Source organism: Lynx rufus, unplaced genomic scaffold (genome assembly GCF_022079265.1).
Source record: "Lynx rufus isolate CCGP_SWC_20201006 ecotype Redwood Valley unplaced genomic scaffold, mLynRuf1.p SCAF_11, whole genome shotgun sequence".
In the NCBI taxonomy this organism is placed as follows: Eukaryota; Metazoa; Chordata; class Mammalia; order Carnivora; family Felidae; genus Lynx; species Lynx rufus.
This window is the reverse complement of record NW_025814825.1, coordinates 20,961,324-20,981,378: the sequence shown is the minus strand read 5'-3', so window position 1 is coordinate 20,981,378 and position 20,055 is coordinate 20,961,324. Positions and strand designations below refer to the sequence as shown.

Here is a 20,055-nt window from a genome sequence, read left to right as displayed (position 1 = left end):
ATAACAAAATTCAATAATAATCATGGGGGCACCTGGGTGGTTCAGTCAGTTAAGCGTCCGACTCTTGATTTCCGCTCAGGCTGTGAGATTGGAGCCCTTGAGTGGGGCTCTGCTTAGGATTCTCTCTCTACCTCTCTCTGCCCCTCCCCCACTCATTCTCTTCCCCCCAAAATAAATAAACCTTAAAAAATCATCATCGTCATCATAGCAGAATAATAATAATAGCATACATTAAAACATGGACCTACAAGAGGACAGACATAAGAATATGCATCTTCAAGGGAAGACCTTCCCCACCGGAGTTAAGGCTTTCTTATTGTCCCTCTGCTCATCCCTCCTCCCTCCTCCAGTCGTGTTCTCTCCCCTACTTCCCAAGCCACCTTTCCTCTAGTCTGGAGCATGTAGGGTTCTGGTTTTATGTAATTCTCTCGGTTTTAAATTCCCACCTTTCTGGGAGGTCTGCCCATTTGCTGCATGGGTTGAATAGTCTTTGTCCTCCGAGCTCGGGGCCCTTCAAAGTTGTGTCAATGGCACCAGGAAACACAGCCCTGAGAGGGGTCTTCTGTACGATGGGCCCCAGGAATCTGGGAGTACACAGAGCTGAAGACCCTTGAGAAGCCAGAACACCAATCACAAGGCAGAGTCAAGAGGAAGTGGCCCCGCCCCGACTCCTCACCAGGGAAAAAGCAAACCTCTCCAGCTGTTTGGTAAGGCTAAGTGTTTCAAAGAGTGAGTGTAAGTTTGCAGGGAGGGCGGGAATCAAAGGTCAGGTCAGGGACTTGAAAAAGGCCACTTGATCAGGCTCGGGAGATAAGAAGCTGACGCTACTGGAAACCCAGGCACGGAGGAACCGTGGATTGGTCTGGTGCCTGCTCCTGCTCAGGGTCTCTTCTCCTCCCAGGGGACTCTCTCAGGGGACTCTTCCTGCGTGCCCAGCCCTGGGATGTGCCCTGGGAGACAAGCCAGGAAGGTATCTGGGAAAGTGGGCACTGACGTGAGCCATGGCTGGAGAGTAGTCGGGCAGGCTGCTTTGAGGAGGTGATGCGGAAGGACTCGTTCATCTGTAATTGTTTATCCAGCACTCTCTCTGCTTCCAGGCACCCTTCTGGGTGGGGCCACAACAGCTGAGAACCACACCCCCGTTCTGGAGAAGTTCTTATTCTAAAGGAGTGCGGTGGTCAAGGAGTATACAATTAGGTAAACAAGACAGTTTTACGGGGAGAGAAATTACAGGCAGAGAATTAAACCAGGAAGACACGATAGAGTGGCCACTTAAAATTCAATGGTAAAGGAAAGCCCTTCCTCCAGAGATAGTATTTAATCTGAAATGTGAATGACAACAAACAGTCATGCAGAGGTAGAGGGAAGTGTCCTAGGCTGGAACAGCAATGCAAGTGCCCGCATTCAACTTTGAACTTGAGTGATTTACAAATACTTCCTCCCCTGTGGCTCCCTCTGTGACGTGGGTGCCTCATCCAAAGATGACATTATTTTTTCTCAAAATTTTTTTTAACGTTTATTCAGACTTGAGAGAGAGTGTGAACAGGGGGAAAGGCAGAGAGAGAGGGAGACACAGAATCCGAAGCAGAATCCAGGCTCGGGGCTGTCAGCACAGAGCCCGACGCGGGGCTCGAACTCACAAACCGTGAGATCATGACCTGAGCCGAAGCTGGACCCTTAACCGACTGAGCCACCCAGGCGCCCCCAAAGATGACATTTAAAGGGAAGCATGAGGGGACTCAGTGGTTAACCACCCCTCCCCCACCGCAGTAAGCCTAACACAAATGGAAGGGTGAACTAGTCAGAGCAGCTGACACAGAGGTGTGTGCCTGTTCACGTAGGTGTGTGTGTACGTGCGTGTGCATATGCGTGAAGTCACATGCTTGGTAGAGCGTCAAACGGTGTCTCTTCTAGAAATGAATATCTGGAGGAAACTAGCGGCTAGACTCTGAGTCTGGAGAGTCAGAGTGGTGGAGCTGTGGGGGTGGGCGCATGGGAGGGGGCAACGGAGGGAGGACTTTAGGGTATTAAAATAGTGAGCTGTCCAGTGCTGAGCCTCCGACCCCACCAGCAGCCCTGGAGAGCTGCCCAGTGCACAGCGGCTCTAAGGACAGTTGTTTATTAATCTGGGGTTGAAGGCCAGTCCGGCACTGTCCCTGGTCATCAGGTTAATTGGGCCTGACGTCCCTGGGCTGGAGGACCTGCTTCCCTGCCATAGCCTCAGTGCTTTGAGGAGGCCCTAGTAAGTCATTCCTGGAGGACAGAGGTAAAGGCCCCGGGCCAGGGGTCTGGCCACTCGACTTGATCGTGTGAGGTCCGGGCAGGGACTTTGGTGGGGGGTTCAGGTCCACTCAGGGCCTCTATCTCCAGCTGACCTGGGGCATTTGAATCCTTCCAGGGTCCACTTGACCTTCTGTGAACTAAAGGGTGGTCTTTCCAGCCAAAGAGAAGAATGGAAGTGGGGTGTGTCCGCCAGCAACATGTTTAAGCCCTGACTTTGGCCTCCAGCATAATTAGGGGAAGTTAAAAAAAAAGAAAAAAGAAAAAAGATAGAAAGCAGAAAGGAGGAGAAGAATGTGATCAAGAAAGTTCTCCTCCAGGGGTGCCTGGGTGGCTCAGTCGGTTAAGCGTCCGACTTCAGCTCAGGCCATGATCTCACCCTCCGTGAGTTCGAGCCCCGCGTCAGGCTTTGTGCTGATGGCTCAGAGCCTGGAGTCTGCTTTGGGTTCTGTGTCTCCCTCTCTCTTCTGCCCTTCCCCTGCTCATGCTCTGTTTCTCTCTGTCTCAAAAATAAATAAAAACATTAAAAAATTTTAAAAAGAAAAAAAGAAAAAAAAGTTCTCCTCCAACTTATTACTTCTCACTGAGTCCTGGAGGAAGGGAAGGGTTAAGCGGCTGACAGGCCAGGGAAGGCAAGGGCAGATTCAGGAGTTAGGGAGCAAGGCCCGGGGACACTGGGATTAGAGCCTCGAGAGGCCCAGCGGCTGCCAAGGTTTCCTGGAAAGGGGGCCAGCTTGAGCAAAAGCTGGATGAGAATCTGGCGGTGGGATCAGGGCACAGAGCTGGGGAGGCGTCTGGGCAGCATGCAGAGGACGCTGCCAGGAGAAGGAACAGACCGGACAGCATGCCAGCTCCAGCGTGAACAGAAATTTTAGGAGCCTGGGTTCTGGCTGGCACACGTGACCTCTCAGTGGAAAACCTCAAGCCAAGGGAAGGAGAAAATCCGTCTCATCTGGCCGGGATCGAGGACCGAAAGAGGTTCTGTTCTGAGGGTCAGAACCCTGCCTCAGGGCACTCTGGGTCCTGAGCCCCCACCAAGTGCCTGTCACAAAAGAGACACTTGCTACAAGATGATTGACAAGCTGTGGGGGAAACAGCTGTACACGATCCTGAGGGCGGATGGGGCCTGGAGTGAAAGACGGACTTTTACATGAAATGAGAGAACGGATGTCATAAACCGGGTCCTGCCTCATGTCATCTGCTAGAGTTTGTCTAACTTTAGGGCCCATGGGAAGGGGAAGAAGAGGGAAACTGAGGCTCCCTTGGCCCTCAAGACTCCTCAAGGGAGTCAAGAAAGAGAGTCAAAGCTCACACAGGCGATCAGCTCTCTGCCTTTGCCAGGCCACTGGGAGCGGGGCTAATTTGTGATTTCCAGATCCCATGGGCCCTCATGCACAGGGTGGCCTAAGCTACCCAGGCTTGAACCCACAGGGGCACGGGAGCCCCAGGGAGAATGGGCCCCTGTTGTGTTACTCTTGTGTATATGACTCTGTTACATTACCTTTGTTTTAGCACCTCTACGACTTTTTACTTGTGTGTTTCCCCTGTGGTGTGAGAGTAACTCAGAGCCGAGGGCTATACTAGTCCCCTCTGGGTCTGCCGCCCCCAACACAGGGTCCAGCGCACCAGAGGTGATAGCAAAGGTTGACTGAACAAGATGAGACAGAATTATTTTCCTTGACTTTCTCCACTCTAAGGTGAGGACCATGTTCCCGTCTTCATCACTTCCTGTCCTCCTTCTGTGTATGCTGACAGCATCCAGCTCAGAAATAAAAATCTCCGAGGATGCCCTGAAGACCTGCTCAGCGATCGCCTGTGGCATCCCAGGCAGAGATGGACGAGATGGACCCAAGGGAGAAAAGGGGGAACCAGGTACAGGACAGGCTGCTTAAATCTTTACCCCCAACACCAGACTGTTCCCCGTAAGGGACCCAGCGGAGACAGGATGAGGCTCACCTGTCATCGTGCTGGGCAGTGACTCACTCAGAATCATTCCTGTGAAAGGTCATTCTCTCCAAAGCAAAGATGCTTCTCTGGTTCTCTAGGATTCCACGTTTCCACCCCAGAATCCGTGATGCGTGGTTATTTGCAGACAGCAGGTGTCCTGCCTGTTCAGGGAGCTGGCCCGGAGGACAGGCTGTCCCCTGGAATGCAGGAAGATCTTTTTTCTTGGGTCACCACTGGTTCACTGGAGGTTTTCTGGGGTCATTGTAAATCGAACTGAACTTCTGGAAAAAGGGAATGAGCCACAGCCCCTAGATCACTTTTCTTTCCTCTTACAACAGGGCAGGGGCTCAGAGGCTTGCAGGGCCCTCCGGGGAAAATGGGGCCTCCAGGAAACACAGGGCCTCCTGGGGCTCCAGGAGTAAAGGGCGCCAAAGGAGACCGTGGAGACGATTCAGGTAAGGAGCTCACCCCAGCACAGTGGGCCTAGGGAACCCCAGACCCTGGGGACTCCTGGGCCAGGTGGGAGGTGGCTCTTTTCCTGCTGCCCCATTGGAAGATGCTCGACTCCTGCCCATCCAGCACACGCGTTTCTGTGAACGTGCTGCCTGAGTGCAGCCTTCCCAATCCTGCCGGATCACCCCCTTCCAACCCCAGGCCTCTGTGGGACACGGGCCTGCCTCTTCCTCAGCGGATGTAGTCTGCAAGTGGCTCCAGGCTGAGAGGCAGGAACCATGTCGTCTCGAGAGTGGGGTTTATGTCTATCGTCAAAAGCGTGGCGTGGAAATGGTGGGTATCCTAGGACCCCTGAATCCCAGGGAATGTCGTGGCAACCCCCGTTCAGGGTAAAATGAAGTAAATTCGGTGACAACAAAAGTAAAATGATGACCTCTTGTTAATATCTGCCAGCTGGCCCATCAAAATTATAAAAGTATTAAGAGGTTTTCCTAGGGGCACCTGGGTAGCTCAGTCGGTTAAGTGTAGGACTTTGGCTCGGGTCACGATCTCACGGTTTGTGGGTTCGGGCCCCGCATGGGGCTCTGTGCTAACAGCTCAGAGCCTGGAACCTGCTTCGGATTCTGTGTCTCCCTCTGTCTCTGCCCCTCCCCCACTCATGCTCTGTCTTTCTCTTTCTCTCTCTCTCTCTCAGAAATAAATAAACATTTTAAAAAAATTAAAAAAAAAAAGAAGAAGTTTGCCTAGAATAAGAAATGAAAGAGAATGATTAAGAAAAAGTTATCAAAAAGGAGAATAACGAGTTGGGCTTTTTCTTGCAAATAACGATAATACTGCAACATTCTAAGCAATATGTGAACAACAGGATCCAGAGCCATAATAATTTACAAGGTTTTTTAAATGTCTATTTATTTTTGAGAGACAGAGTATAAGTGGTGGAGGGGCAGAGAGTGAGGGAGATACAAAATCCGAAGCAAGCTCCAGGCTCCGGGCTGTCAGCACGGAGCCCAACGCGGGGCTCAAACCCACGAACCATGAGATCATGACCTGGGCCAAGTCAGATGGCTTAACCCACTGAGCCACCCAGGCGCCCCGACAAGTTTTGATTATTATTATTATCACTATTATTATTATTACTATTGTTAGTTCTGAGTCACAGTTTACAAGAGCTACTAAGTATATCTCAGAAGGCAGGAATGCAGGGGTTTTTTTGCTTCTTTTTGTTTTCTTATTTTTCAGAACAAGCATACTCTTCAGTAAGCTTTCTCCTCCCCCACTCCGCTTTGGCAAAATACTCTCCTCTCCAATTTAGGGTTCCTCTTCCCAATAAATACCCTTCTCCCTATTGCTTTGTAGTTGTGGAGACTAAGCTGGCTAACCTGGAGGCAGAGATGAGGAGACTGAAATCGGAACTGGACCATGTCAAAAAGTGTAAGCTTGTTTTCTGCCCCCAGCGTGTTCTTGGCTGTCACCTTTTTCTTCAGAGTGCCCTAGGTTTCGGGGAGGGTAGAGGAGAGCTACCATTTAAAAAAACAAAAATTTTTTTTTTTTTATTTTTTTTTTTCAACGTTTATTTATTTTTGGGACAGAGAGAGACAGAGCATGAACAGGGGAGGGGCAGAGAGAGAGGGAGACACAGAATCGGAAACAGGCTCCAGGCTCTGAGCCATCAGCCCAGAGCCCGACGCGGGGCTCGAACTCACGGACCACGAGATCGTGACCTGGCTGAAGTCGGACGCTTAACCGACTGCGCCACCCAGGCGCCCCAAAAAAAATTTTTTTTAATGTTTTTATTTGTATTTGAGAGAGAGAGACAGAGAGAGAGAAAAAGAGCTTGAGCAGGGGAGGGGCAGAGAGAGAGAGGGAGACACAGAATCTGAAGCAGGCTCCAGGCTCCGAGCTGGCATCCCAGAGCCTGATACGGGGCTCGAACCCACAAACCGTGACATCATGACCTGAGCTGAAGTGGGACAATTAACTGACTGAGCCACCCAGGCGCCCGAAAGCTAACATTTATGAACGCTTATCACACACCGCGGCCTGCGCTAGGTTAGCATTATCTCGTAATATGGTTTCATTCAATCCTCCCAGTGGCCCATTCTGTTTACAGGTGAGGAACGATAGGTCCGGGAAGTGTAGGTAATTCACTCGCTGTCACACAGCTAGGAAGTAACAGAGGAAGGATTGCACGTGAAGGTCTGCGCCTCCAGAATCCTGGCTCTTTGTCCAGCAATCCCTGGTCTCAGACGGCAGTCCATCCACGTCTGGTGCCCGAGCCTGGCAGGGTGGCCCAAGCAGCCTTCCCTATGTCCCCTGTACTGAGACGGTTTATACAGACGTTCCTCTCATGGGCGGGATGTCCCAGGAGAGTGCAAGCTTTCTGCCGGGGGCTTGCTCTGCAGCTGAGGAGTGCTCCCTTACTAGGATCTGACTCCATGGTTGAACACGGGACTATTTCTCGGAGTCCTGAGTTCCCAGGGAAGGGCTTTTCGCCTGGTTTCCCGGGCTGAGCTCCAAGCCCAGTCAACCTATCCCTTCCATTGTGATTTCAGTGCAAGCCTTCTCCTTGGGCAAAACACCTGGGAAGAAGTTCTACGTGACCAACGGTGAAAGAATGCCTTTTTTCAAAGTGAAGGCCCAGTGCGCCGAGCTCCAGGGCACCGTGGCCACGCCGAAGAACGCTGAGGAGAATAAAGCCATCCAGGATATGGCCGGCAGCCCTGCCTTCTTGGGCATCACGGACGAAGTGACTGAAGGCCGGTTTATGTACGTGACGGGAGGGAGGCTTGCCTACAGCAACTGGAAGAGGGATGAGCCTAACGACCACGGCTCAGGGGAGGATTGTGTGATCCTCCTCCAGGACGGGCTCTGGAATGACATTTCCTGCTCTTCCTCCTTCCTGGCCGTCTGTGAATTCCCAGCCTGAGGAGGAGGTCGCCTCCTTGGCTTCCCACTGAGCTCTCTGCTGCTCCGAAAGAGAATTCATGGCCCATTTCCCCATCGCACACCACGGTGTTGACTCATTCCTTCAGGGGGACGGAGGGAAATAAAGGGATGTGCTTATGGGGATGAGGAAGTGACAAGAAGTTGACAGCCGGGCTCGAGGGTTTCTGGTCCAGTCTGTAGTGAAGGACACCCTCTGTCCCGCCTAAGAGCACAGCATCGGGTCAGAGTCAGCCATGGAAAGGGCCAAATCACACCCTTCCTTCTGCAGTGAGGACACCGCAGCCTCCCAGGGAGGCCAGTGGAGGCCAGCCTGCATCAGAGCAGTAGACCTCAGCCTCCGGGAGACCCAGCTCCTTCTCCCCCACATGTTGCCACTACGGCATGTTGCCAAGCTCTCCTGCCCTACGTGCCTTCCCATGGCTAGGCCAGCCCCGTCTGACGTGGGTGCTGTTTTTATTTTTATTTTTTAATGTTTATTTATTTTTGAGAGAGAGAGAGAGAGAGAGAGAGAGAGGCAGAGAGAGAGAGAGACACAGAATCCGAAGCAGGCTCCAGGTTCTGAGGTGTCAGCACAGAGCCCGATGCGGGGCTCGAACCCACGAACCGCAAAATCATGACCTGAGCTGAAGTCGGACGCTCAACCGACTGAACCACCCAGGTGCCCCAGGTGCTGTTTTTAGTTGTCCGTGAGTTGCACCAGGAAATCTTTCACCACCAGAGTGTAATGTCCGGCAGTGTCCCACATCGGTAACAAGGATTAGACCAGGAGTCCCTTCACCCTGCCCAACCGGCTGTGGCCTCCCTATCATCACTAGGGTGATCTTGAGGACAAAGGGAAGCCTTCCCTCCCTGCATACTTTTAGGACAATGATTTGACATTGTGACGTATGCCAGCATCACGGAGGAGGCGATGGCCAGGCAGGCTGTGTCCCTCTCCACAGGGCAGGTCTCAATCCCTTCATGTTCAGCAACCCCTTCCTTCTGTGACATCCTCACCTTAACATGGGTCCACACCATCCATTATTATGAGACAAGAGGAAAACTCCCCAAAGGTGAGTTTCACACCCTGTCAAACTATACAGTGTCATCCAGATCACGGGTGCCACCCTGTCAGATTATGCAGAGGCACCCAGTCAGCAAGTAAAACCTCCCTCTGAGCAGGGTTTTGTTGCCCTGTTGGCCAGCAACGCTGCTCATGACCAGGACTGGTTTCCAGCAACCTCGGGGTAGGTGGAGCTGAGGTTATATGGAGCCCATGCAGCAAACCGGGGAAGGAAAGCGAATTCCAGCTTCAATGTATGCCATTCACAAAATGAGATCAGGAAATATTTCACGAATGGACCAAGGGCCACTTTAACCTACTGAAATATTTATGTAAAAATGAGCTTTCTTTGTATCTGAATTGCCAAGAGAGAGCACCTCATATTTAGTAAGTGTTGGATGAGTATTTGTTGAATGGGTACAGCAAAGAATTACCAAATAGATGAGAGGATTGGACACTGAGAAGTGAATAGAGGGTAGGGTTCTCTCCCAAGCGAGCAGGACCATCAGGGCAGCGGCGGGGGGGGGGGGGGATCGCTGGGAGGGGACTTACTGCCTCATTGGCACTGGCAGGGGGAGAGTGGCAGGACCTGGGTCCTTGCCTCTAAGGATTAGCTCTTCACTGAATTTTTAGTAAGGCGCTTCTTCAGACACTGTACCTGGGGGCACCGAGAAGAATATTCTCGTGGTGTAGAGCAGACCAGGTCTCTATTTTCAGTGCAAATCCACACTGCTTACCAAAAGAATGGGGAGTGCTTACAGTTTAGAGGCACATGTGGAACCACAGGTGTGGCAAATAGAAAAAGGAAAGACCAGAAACTTTTGAGAAGGAAAGAAGATACGCATAGAACAGCTCCAAACAAAAGAATTCCCATCAGCAGGCATGAAAGTCACACCCGGATTTTCTCATGGCTGAGACAAAAATGAGAAAACGGACAGGTAACCATTAGGTAATTCCTTCTATTTTACGTAGGGGGGTGGGGATCGTGTCTACCCTTTGTTTATACTGTGCATAAAGGCCAGTGGTGTCCAGCTGGAAAGTGGTAGAACGTATAGTCATGTACTTCACATGGATTGTTCCCCAGGGTCTCCCGATTGCCTCCTTAGTTCAGGGAAAGGCAATAAAAATCTACAGGACAAGCTCAGATTCTTCCATCCCGTTTAGGATTCTTCCTCACTTGTTCTTCCCTGATCTAGAAACTGATCGTCTCTTCAGAGCTCCTCTCTAAAGGTAACCCCTTGCTGCCCTACTTCCCTTGATCTAGAACTGAGGCCCCAGCTCCCTGTACCTTATCAGCTGGCAGTGGGGTGCCGTGCAAGTTAGCTCAGAGGAGTTGGAGTTGATCTAAAGATACAGGATTCTCAGGGCACCTGGGTGGCTCAGTAGGTTGAACGTCCAACTTTGGCTCAGGTCATGATCTCACGGTTCCGTCCGTTCGAGCCCCTGGTCAGGCCCTCTGTTGTCAGCACAGAGCCTGATTCTCGGATCCTCTGTTCCCCTCTCTCTCTGCCTCTCTCCCTCAAAAAGATATAAACGTTTAAACACTGATAAAAAAAAAAAAAAAAGATCTAGGATTCTCATGAGAGTCCAAAGATAGAAACCGCAATTCTCCAGGCTTCCCAGGACCTGGAACAAGAGGGAAATTATGGATTTGCGGTGACTCGCCAGTCTCTCTCATTCAAGGGCTGAGGACAGGCAGTCTCCTTTACTAAGGAGCATGCAGTCGTTGATCTCTCTCACACGAGGGACAGACCTTGCAGGCTTCAGGCAGCACATTCCTCTCGAGCCCTGTTGTCGGTTCTGATGTCTGTTCTCTGCCATCGCGTTTCCCAGGCTGGTTTTTTTTTGGACCAGGGAACTGGGAGACTTCTCCAAGCTGCAATCTTCCTTTGCTGATTCATGCCAGGAGCACAAACCTGAAGGTCATACATCAGAGTGTTCCTGGAAACGAAGCTGGTATTCACACCTCTGGGGAGCCAGGGCCCTGACCCCGGGGTCACGCCTGGGGGAGGAAAGAGGCCTGACTCTCTGTGTGCCCTGTTAGGGCTAAAGGAGAGGCGCTTGGTGTGTGGGAGGTTCAGGATTTGGAACCGGGAGCTTGCGGTTTGAGGTCAGCTCCCTGACTAATGCATTGAGTGGCCCTCAGTCTTCCTATCTGCAAATTGGTCTGTAATGGCTTCTTCTCTGGAAAGTTGGATGAATCAAAGGTTACACAGAGGTTCAGATCTGCAGGGCCTATTTTGAGCTCAAAGCCATAGGGCCTGAGAACTGTTTTCAGCTTTTGCTACCTGTCAATCAATTTTGTCCAAAGGAATTGTAGCCTAAACACTTACCACCCATCTCTCAAGTCCATTGAAAGCCAGTCTGAGTAAGTTAGAAGGACAAATACACCTTGCTTTCAGGACGGGAATTTTGAATTTAAATTACACCTGTAAGTCAATGGTCTCCTGTGGAAGACTGGACACAACCAACGTAACTGCGACTTGTTTCCTGGGCCAGAATGAAAACAACTACAAAAGTTCCCAACATTCAAGGCCCAGGCTTCGGCCTGAGTTCCAGATCCAGGAATTGCAGGGCCTGTAGGACAGTCCTTCTTCAGAGTCCTACCGCTCTGCTGTTCTCACTTTTAGCCACGCCCAAGCCAAAGCTGGGGACTTGGGGTACCAGCCGAAGACCAGGCTTTCACATTCGTCAAATCTCCTTCCTGCCTGGCACCAGCCTGCCTCCCTTCTCTGTGGCTGTCAGAGATCGACCAGCACCAGGGGTCAGACCACATGTCATGGAGACAGCCTCTGACCTGGAAGGTTATTTGCTCATGATTGTGTAACTGATCTGTGGTTTGGAGCCTGCCGGGAATCGGGGTTTTTTTTTTTGTTGTTTTTTTGTTTTTCCTTTTTCTCATTAACCAGGAAGGATTGAATGTCACTGTGGGGCCTGACCTGGAGATGTTGGGAAGTGGATTTTGCAAAGCGATGCTGTCCTGTGACCCTGAGTGGCTGGTGAAGTGCTGGAAAGGTAGGAGGAGCTCCGGGCAAGGAGTTTGGGAAGGAGGGCTCCCCACCCCGGTAGCAGCCTGTGTGGGGGAGGAGACAGTGTCCCCAACTGTGGAACAGTGCTTTATCCAGCCAAACACAGGGGTCATGCTCTAAAGAAGTGGGATGCAAGTACCATTTATTTGCTAAACCAATGCCTTGGGCTAGGCTGGCCAGCGCCAACCCAAGGTCCAGCGTGCCCTGTCCTGCAAGACAGAGTGTTCGTGCCACTTCGTGCAGCTTTTCAGGGTAGTGACCAGCGGAACTGCCTGGAATGCTTGACAAAATCATGGGATCTCAGCTCCACTCTGGATCCGGTGAATCAAAGCTCCAGACATCTGTCATTTTCTCAAGATCCCTAGGTGATCTGCATGAAACTCACTGGCCCAAGAAGTATCATCACTACAGCGCTTTCTGCCTGTACCTCAACTTTGCACGGAGGCCTGGAGCCAGGAAGCCAGGGATTCTCCATTCTTTGCAGGCCCTTCATGAAGTGACAGACGTCCTGCTTAACTGCATATTGTCAGAGTCCAAATAATCTCCTTCAGTGATCGATGCCCCACTAGTGAAAAGCAACTTCTGACCCCAATCCTTCCCTATGCATTTCCAGGGTCTTACTTTCCAGGGTGTGACTTTAGGGAGTGGGTCTGGGCCTGGAACAGCTCTAGGGAGCTCAGAGAAGGCGAGGCACTGGGCAGGTGAGACTCTGAATGGGGAATTGTGTGCACATGGATTTGGGGGTATTTATACGTATTTTTGTGCCTGTGCGACTGTGTGAATATCAAATAGAAGCCAACAGACCCAGTCCCTGAAAGACCCAGCATCCAGCTGTTAGGGGGCTCCCCCCAGCCTGCATCCAGGCCTCTCTCTGCACACCCCTCACTGAGGAGCATTGGCTCTGGGGGTTCCTAGGGCTCTGGTTGAGGCGTGTGGGTGCTTGGTCCCGGACAAAAATGGTCCACGAGTGGCCCTGAGCTATGCGCTGGGACCCCTAGGACTCAGCAGAGTTTGTCTACATGCTAATATGATCCTCCTCCCCTGCCAGGTCTTGGATCATTTGTCACCACTATCTCTCCACCTAAGTCCTTATCTGACCACTGAATCTAAGATTGCCTCAACCCCCATCACCATTACAATGCTCCCTTTTATTTTCTTGTTAGCAATCATAGTCACTGAACTCACCTCAGCCATGTACTTGTTCAAGTTGTATCTGTGCAGCAAAGCCATTAAGAAGACTCTGGACCCAGATGGCCTGGATTCAAACCCTGGCTCTACCACTCTGTGGCCGCGTGACCCTGGGCAAGTCACATACATGCTGTGCCTTTAAGTCCTCTTCTTGGTGAAACCGGGATAATAATAGTATCCAGCTCACAGGGTTGCTGTGAGGGATAAATGACCTGATACAAGTAAGGCACTTTAGGGCGGCCCTGGCCTGCAGTCAGCACCGCGCAAACATTTCTTCTTGCTGCCGCTGTGACTGTCGCAATACCGTATCATCCACCCCTGCGGTCCCAGGGCCTGTGGAAGGGCTGGAAACCGCGTACACATTCAGTGGCTGTTGAACGAACAAATGAATGAACAAATGAATGACTGAATCTCAGTCCTCCCTGCAAATGTGTGGCCAGACTCCCTTCTCTGGAACTTGACTCAGCTCCAAGTTGAACCCAAGAGAGAAGCGGCCAGACTTATTTTGGAACGTGGATGTGGGCACGGCCTCCCTTGCCCAGTTTAGCGGCTTTGTGCTCCCTGGGCTGTGGCATCACGCTGCCCTCTGCTGGCTGTCCCCAAGACGGGGCTAGCAAACCCGGAGAAATGGAGAAATCGTGTAGGAAGTTCTGGGAGCGGGGGGCCTCATGAGCCTTTTGCCTGCAACCTCAGGACGCTCCTCCTTTCCTTCCCTCCCCTTTTGCCCTGGTTGCTACCCCCCACCTTGAATGCCTTTCCTAAATGCCGCTAACCCTTTAGGGCCAGATCCAGATGGCTCCAGAGGGCCATACTCCCTCTGGGTAACCACAGGTGTCCGGCAAGCCCTTAGTACTAGTGTAATTCTGTAATCCTTGTCTGTGCGTCTGTCTCATTTCCAAACCTAACCGTGAGTTCTTCGAGGCAGGACCCGCGGGCCACCCCCACCCTCCTCCTTGTCTGCGTCTCAGATCTCGAAGTCCAGGGCAATTTCAGAATCCCATCAAGGACGAGACTGTACTGCTAGCCCTTTGGAGGCTGGGTTTGTGGACTTCTCACGGGGCTCCCTGTGGACTTTCTGGGTATCTCTCTCCAGTCCAATGAGAATCAAGCAAATGACATATTGGACAAAGGGCTAGTATCCAAAATCTATAAAGAACTCACCAAACTCCACACCCGAAAAACAAACAATCCAGTGAAGAAATGGGCAGAGGATGTGAATAGACACTTCTATTCATGAATAGACACTTCATTCAAAGAAAACATCCAGATGGCCAACAGGCACATGAAAAGATGCTCAACGTCGCTCCTCATCAGGGAAATACAACTCAAAACCACCTCACGTCAGTCAGAGTGGCTAAAATGAACAAATCAGGAGACTATAGATGCTGGCAAGGATGTGGAGAAACGGGAACCCTCTTGCACTGTTGGTGGGAATGCAAACTGGTGCAGCCGCTCTGGAAAACTGTGGAGGTTCCTCAAAAAATTAAAAATAGATCTATCCTATGACCCAGCAATAGCACCGCTAGGAATTTACCCAAGGGATACAGGAGTGCTAATGCATAGGAGCACTTGTACCCCAATGTTTATAGCAGCACTTTCAACAATAACCAAATTATGGAAAGAGCCTAAATGTCCATCAACTGACAAATGGATAAAGAAGATGTGGTTTACATATATAAAGGAATACTACTTGGCAATGAGAAAGAATGAAATATGGCCTTTTGTAGCCACGTGGATGGAACTGGAGAGTGTTATGCTAAGTGAAATAAGTCATAGAGAGAAAGACAGATACCATATGTTTTCACTCATCTGTGGATCCTGAGAAACTTCACAGAAGACCATGGGGGAGGGGAAGGGGGGAAAAAAGTTACAGAGAGGGAGGGAGGCAAACCACAAGAGACTCTTAAAAACTGAGAACAAACTGAGGGTCGATGGGGGGTGGGGGAGAGGGGCAAGTGGGTGATGGGCATTGAGGAGGGCACCTGTTGGGATGAGCACTGGGTGTTGTATGGAAAACAATGTGACAATAAATTTCATATTAAAAAATATAAAACAAAATAAACAAAATATTCCTTTCATAAAAAAAAAAAAAGAATCAAGCCCTGGGCTTTTTATTCCCCCATTTGCCTGTCCCCCGCCCCCCCATCCACTGTCAGCAGGGAGGTTTACTTGTGATTTTGGTGGTGACCCCACAAAATCAGGCTGAGGACCTGTAAGTCAGGAGGCTTGAGAAACTGCCTGGGGGGCCCCTTGGGCACCAGCAGAGTACCCCAGCACACAGCGATGGGGGACCTCCTGCAGGTTTCAAACAGAGAAGACAGTGCCGTCCTGCTGCCTGTCAATCTGTATGGTAATGCTGTTCTCCCAAAGCTGGAAGCCCAGCTGATGGAGGCACCAGGATCCTTGCAGAGGTCCCAGGAGGGGCCCTCGCTTGGCTCGCTGATGGGGCTCAGGGGCAGACTTCTTGTGGGGCTCCCTCAGGGCCTGCAGAGCGCTGTTCTCTTAAGGCAAGAATGGCAACCATTAGCACGCAGGCTGCCCCTCTCCTCCCTCGTGTTGGTGGCAGACAAAACTAATCAGCTGCCTCCTCCTCGGCCTGGATGAGACCCTGAAAGCCGTTTAGCCCTGCGGTTGTTACCAAGGGATCTGAGACGGTGTGCGGAAAATGTCCACCCCTGCCTCGCGCTCCTGACACGTCCAGCTTCCTGCTCACGTAAGAACCTATGGCCTTGGGGGGCGCCTGGGTGGCTCAGTTGAGCGTCTGACTTCGGCACGGGTCATGATCTTGCAGTTCCTGAGTTCAAGCCCCGCACTGGGCTCTGTGCTGTCAGCTCAGAGCCTGGAGCCTGCTTCGGATTCTGTGTCTCCCCCTCTCTCTCCCCCTCCCCTGCCTGCGCTCTGTCTCTCTCTATCTCTCAAGAATAAATAAACTTTAAAAAAAAATTTAAAAGATGAACACTTACGGGGCGCCTGGGTGGCTCAGTTGGTTAAACGTCCAACTTTGGCTCAGGTCATGCTCTCACAGTTCTTGAGTTCGAGCCCCACATCGGGCTCTGTGCTGACAGCTTGGAGCCTGGAGCCTGTTTCAGATTCTGTGTCCCCTTCTCTCTCTGCCCCTCCCCTGCTCACACTCTGCCTCTCTCTCTCTCTGTCTCAAAAATAAACATTAAAAATTTTTTTAAATAAAAATAAAAAGATGAACACTTAGTTCAATTATTTTCATTTCGTGCTTTAAAATTTTTTTTTATTTATTTTTTTAATTTTTTTTTTTCAACGTTTATTTATTTATTTTTGGGACAGAGAGAGACAGAGCATGAACGGGGGAGGGGCAGAGAGAGAGGGAGACACAGAATCGGAAACAGGCTCCAGGCTCTGAGCCATCAGCCCAGAGCCCGACGCGGGGCTCGAACTCACGGACCGCGAGATCGTGACCTGGCTGAAGTCGGACGCTTAACCGACTGCGCCACCCAGGCGCCCCTAAAATTTTTTTTTTTAAATAATGAAAGTGAAGTATATTGTCCTTTGAATATAGCTTTAATTCTAGTTCATAGATTTTTGGGCACTTGCTGTTGTTGAATTTAGTTGTTTTAATTACTACTAAGATTGTGCATTTTAATACTATTGGACATTTCAATACCATTGGACATCAGTATTCCTTCTTTACTGGATTTTTGCTTCTCATTATTATCCCATTTTTTTCCTACTTATTCATCAGTTTCTTATTGTTTTTCCTATTATGCGCTTTACAAATAAATCAACATTTTTAATTTTCATGTATGTTGGGTTTTACCTTTTGGCGGAAAAGTTTTATGTAATTTTTTGTGTGGTCTGATGTATCAATATTATTGTTTTGGGTTTTCTTTTCTGACATCATTCTTCTTTTTCCATTTTAATTTTAGAGAGAAAGAGAGCACATAAGGAGGGGAGTGGGGCAAAGGGAGAGAGGCAGAATCTTAAGCAGTCTCCACACTCAGCACAGAGCCCAACACGGGGCTCAATCCCATGACCCTGGGATCATGACCTGAGCCGAAATCAAGAGTCGGATGCCCAACAGACTGAGCCACCCAGGTGCTCCTCTGACGTCATTCTTAGATAGCTCTTGTCCCCTCTAAGACTATATAAATCATCGCTCGCATTTTTTTCTGGGTTTGATTTTATATGTAACTAAAAGAATCTGATTTTATTTTTCCTCTAAGTGTTTAACCATCTAACTCAGCATTATTCATTGAGCATCACTAATTTCCTACTATTTCGGTCTTCTATTTTTATCATGTGTAGATGAAATACTCGTATACATGTGCATCCTCGGACCTGGGTTTGGACTTTGTGGGTTTTTACATTGTTCTGTCTATCCCTGTGTCAGTATTATACAAATTAGCTTAGCTATACAACACCCTTTGACATAAGATGACCAGGTCCATTCTCATTATTTTTAAAAGTAATTTTTCTCACTCTTCTAGAATGTTTATACTTTCCCAACAGCCTGGGAATCACTTGATGAGCTCCTCAAAAGTCTTGGGATCGCGTCTTTGGAAAACTCACATCTCTCTGGGTGAGTGGGCGGGAGGTCAGGCATGTGGGCGGCCAGGCATCGGGCTTGCTCAAAACCCAGCTCGGGTTTTCCCTCCTCTTCTTGTGCTGACCCAGCCCTCTTTTGAGTGCCTTTGCTTGGCCTGAGGTTTCCACCTGACCTTTCGGCCCTGGCCTGGGCCCAGTCACTCACACCCGAAATGCCATGTTCTGGGAAATCATAAAAGGGCAGAAAGGCTGGTGGTGAAGGCACAGCACTATTTCCTCAGATCAAAGGGCCTGGAAACATCCTGAAAACACTTTATTCAGCCCTACAAACAGACTTACAAGTAGGAATTAAGGATTTCATTCACTCAACTCTTTCATTTACTTACTCCGTTCATCGTGTCAAGGTACTAAAATATATGAAAAGTACTATTTTGCTCAGGCAGGGCCCTCACGAGTCCCTCTGTGGCTCAGAGTCGTTCAAGCCAGGCAGTCTGAGAGAGACCACACTGCTTAAGTAAATGGGGGGCAAGGAGGTTAATATTCAAAGTGTCATGGATAAGGGTGGGCAACGAGTGCTGCAGTAACAACCCCCAAATCTCACTCAGAGTCCAAGTGGATCCAAGTGATCCCCTTGGGTCAACAAGGATAGTTGTTCTCCGTGCATTTGCTCAGGCTTCCAGAATGCTGGGTTGCACGACTTTACATCCGCCAATGCTTCTGTGATCATGGCGGCAGCAGAAGGGAGGCCATTTGGGAAATGGACACTGGTCCTCATCTGTGTCTACCCAGAAGTGACGCATGTCACAGGCCTGCCTTCATAGAGCCTCTTGTATCGAACTATTGGTGAAAAACAGTAAAATCTACCACAAAATACCTGCTAGTAGCCATTGACAGGCCTAAGAATCACAGACAACTTGCCTGAATGATGAGTGTCTGAGTAGCCTGGGGACTGCACAGAAGACGGCTCCCTATTGCCCTGGTTCACGGGTGTTATTATTGCCTATTCATTCTTCACCTACTTATAGAGCATCTCGATGGCCTGTTGCTGGGACACAATTCTACAGCTTATCTCTCATGTCATGGATGTGCAGGGCTGCAGCATCTCTGAGGGCATAAGCAGCCGTCTCCACCTCTGTACCCAGTGCCTGGACAAATATTTGACCTATAAATTCGTATTTTACTCCTCCTAATAGATACCTGGTTTCTCTGCTCTTGTGTCGAAGGCAGAGGCAACTTGAAAAGTCCAGCACACCATTCACCTTGGGTTGAGGACATCCAGAAGGTAAGAGTGACGGAGAATGCCCTGAACTTAAACAACTTCACTGTCAGGGTTTTATATCAAGGGGATTCCGAACAAAGATAGGATCCTGGAAAGGCAAACAGCAGAGGGCTCCCCACTGCCTGGTCGTTGGGGGATGGGGGCTGGTTTGGTGACAGGAGGGTTGAGAACCAGGCGGTAACTTGAGAATCTTCTATCAAACCGAACAGGGGCATCCCTAAGAAAATGTATGGTTGTCACCTCTCCACACATGGAAGGGCCCAGCCTGCTCCCGTGATGTGACCTGGCATTGGGAGGGTCACAAGATACGACAGCGTTAAGAGTCACACAGCTCTGGCTTTACTTGGCACCTAGGCTACCAAGCCAGGGACCATGGCTACTACAGTTGGGACGAGGCCGAGAATGGTTGAAATCTGTGTTGACCTTTGCCCATGATGTAGGTGCAAGGGAGGCCTCTATGCTCAGGCACGAGTTAGGGCTTGAATTTTCTGAAAAACTTGCCTCAGTTCTCTGCCTTAGTCAAGCGGTGCATATAGAGCCCAGCTGGACCTCCTCACTTGTTCTCTGTGCTGGAGAGCAAACCAGACCCCCGCAGCCCCACAGTGGATCTGAAGCCTCCTCCCATAGGGTGTGGGGTCTCAGCATCCCCGGCCTTCAACACCACAGGAGATTTCCCTCCTTCCTACTGAGTCACATAGTTCTGCACTCTTCTTTCCTTCCCTCTTGTCAAGAAACAGGCTGGGCTTAAGTGTTGGGATGGGTAGTGATTACTTTTAGAAGGTCTGCCCACACCACCGTGACCTTGCATGGATCACAGGGGCCATATTGTCCTGTGCGGTCCCACCTTCCGGGATTAGGTCATTGGACTGGAGGTGGGCATCTGAGACAGACTCATTTTTATAGGAGTTTTGAACTGATATCAAGAGTTTCTAATCTCCGTGTGGCCATTTGTGTGACACACGTTTCCCCACGCTTGGGCAGTCGAGAGACTGGGAAGAAGAGGAAGCTGGTGTGTAAAGGAGGACGAAGCAAGGATGCAGAGAGGGGTAGAAGCCAAGGAGACAGCTCGATGTTGCCTGCGCTCCCCCCGCCCCCCCTCCCCCATCCTCCCTGGGCCAATTCAGAGCTCTCTGTTCTTAGAAAAAATACTTCTGGGGCGCCTGGGTGGCTCAGTCGGTTCAGCATCCGACTTCGGCTCAGGTCATGATCTCATGGTGTGTGAGTTCGAGCCCCACACCGGGCTCACTGCTGTCAGTGCAGAGCCTGCCTCAGATCCTCTGCCCCCTCCCCCGCTTGCACTCTCCCCCCAAATAAAATAAGCATTTTTCAAAAAAATAAACAACAAGAAAAAAATGCTTCTCCTTCGCTTAAGC

At 50.3% G+C, this 20,055-nt stretch overlaps 1 protein-coding gene across 1 annotated transcript; it reads left to right on the top strand.

Moving 5' to 3' along the window:
- Window positions 1-3,986: 3,986 nt before the first annotated feature.
- MBL2 (mannose binding lectin 2) lies at window positions 3,987-7,606 on the top strand. The gene is made up of 4 exons (XM_047072580.1): window positions 3,987-4,152; window positions 4,566-4,682; window positions 6,037-6,111; window positions 7,233-7,606. The coding sequence occupies exons 1-4, from the start codon at window positions 3,987-3,989 to the stop codon at window positions 7,604-7,606; spliced, it is 732 nt and encodes a 243-aa protein (XP_046928536.1).
- Window positions 7,607-20,055: the final 12,449 nt, after the last annotated feature.

What these genes read in the sequence shown, in the direction of transcription:
- MBL2 (XM_047072580.1), top strand. Translation starts at nt 3,987, where the DNA reads ATGTTCCCGTCTTCATCACTTCCTGTCCTCCTTCTGTGTATGCTGACA. An exon ending in GGGAGAAAAGGGGGAACCAG is followed by an intron (nt 4,153 to 4,565) that starts GTACAGGACAGG and finishes CTCTTACAACAG; the next exon opens with GGCAGGGGCTCAGAGGCTTG. An exon ending in ACTGGACCATGTCAAAAAGT is followed by an intron (nt 6,112 to 7,232) that starts GTAAGCTTGTTT and finishes TTGTGATTTCAG; the next exon opens with TGCAAGCCTTCTCCTTGGGC.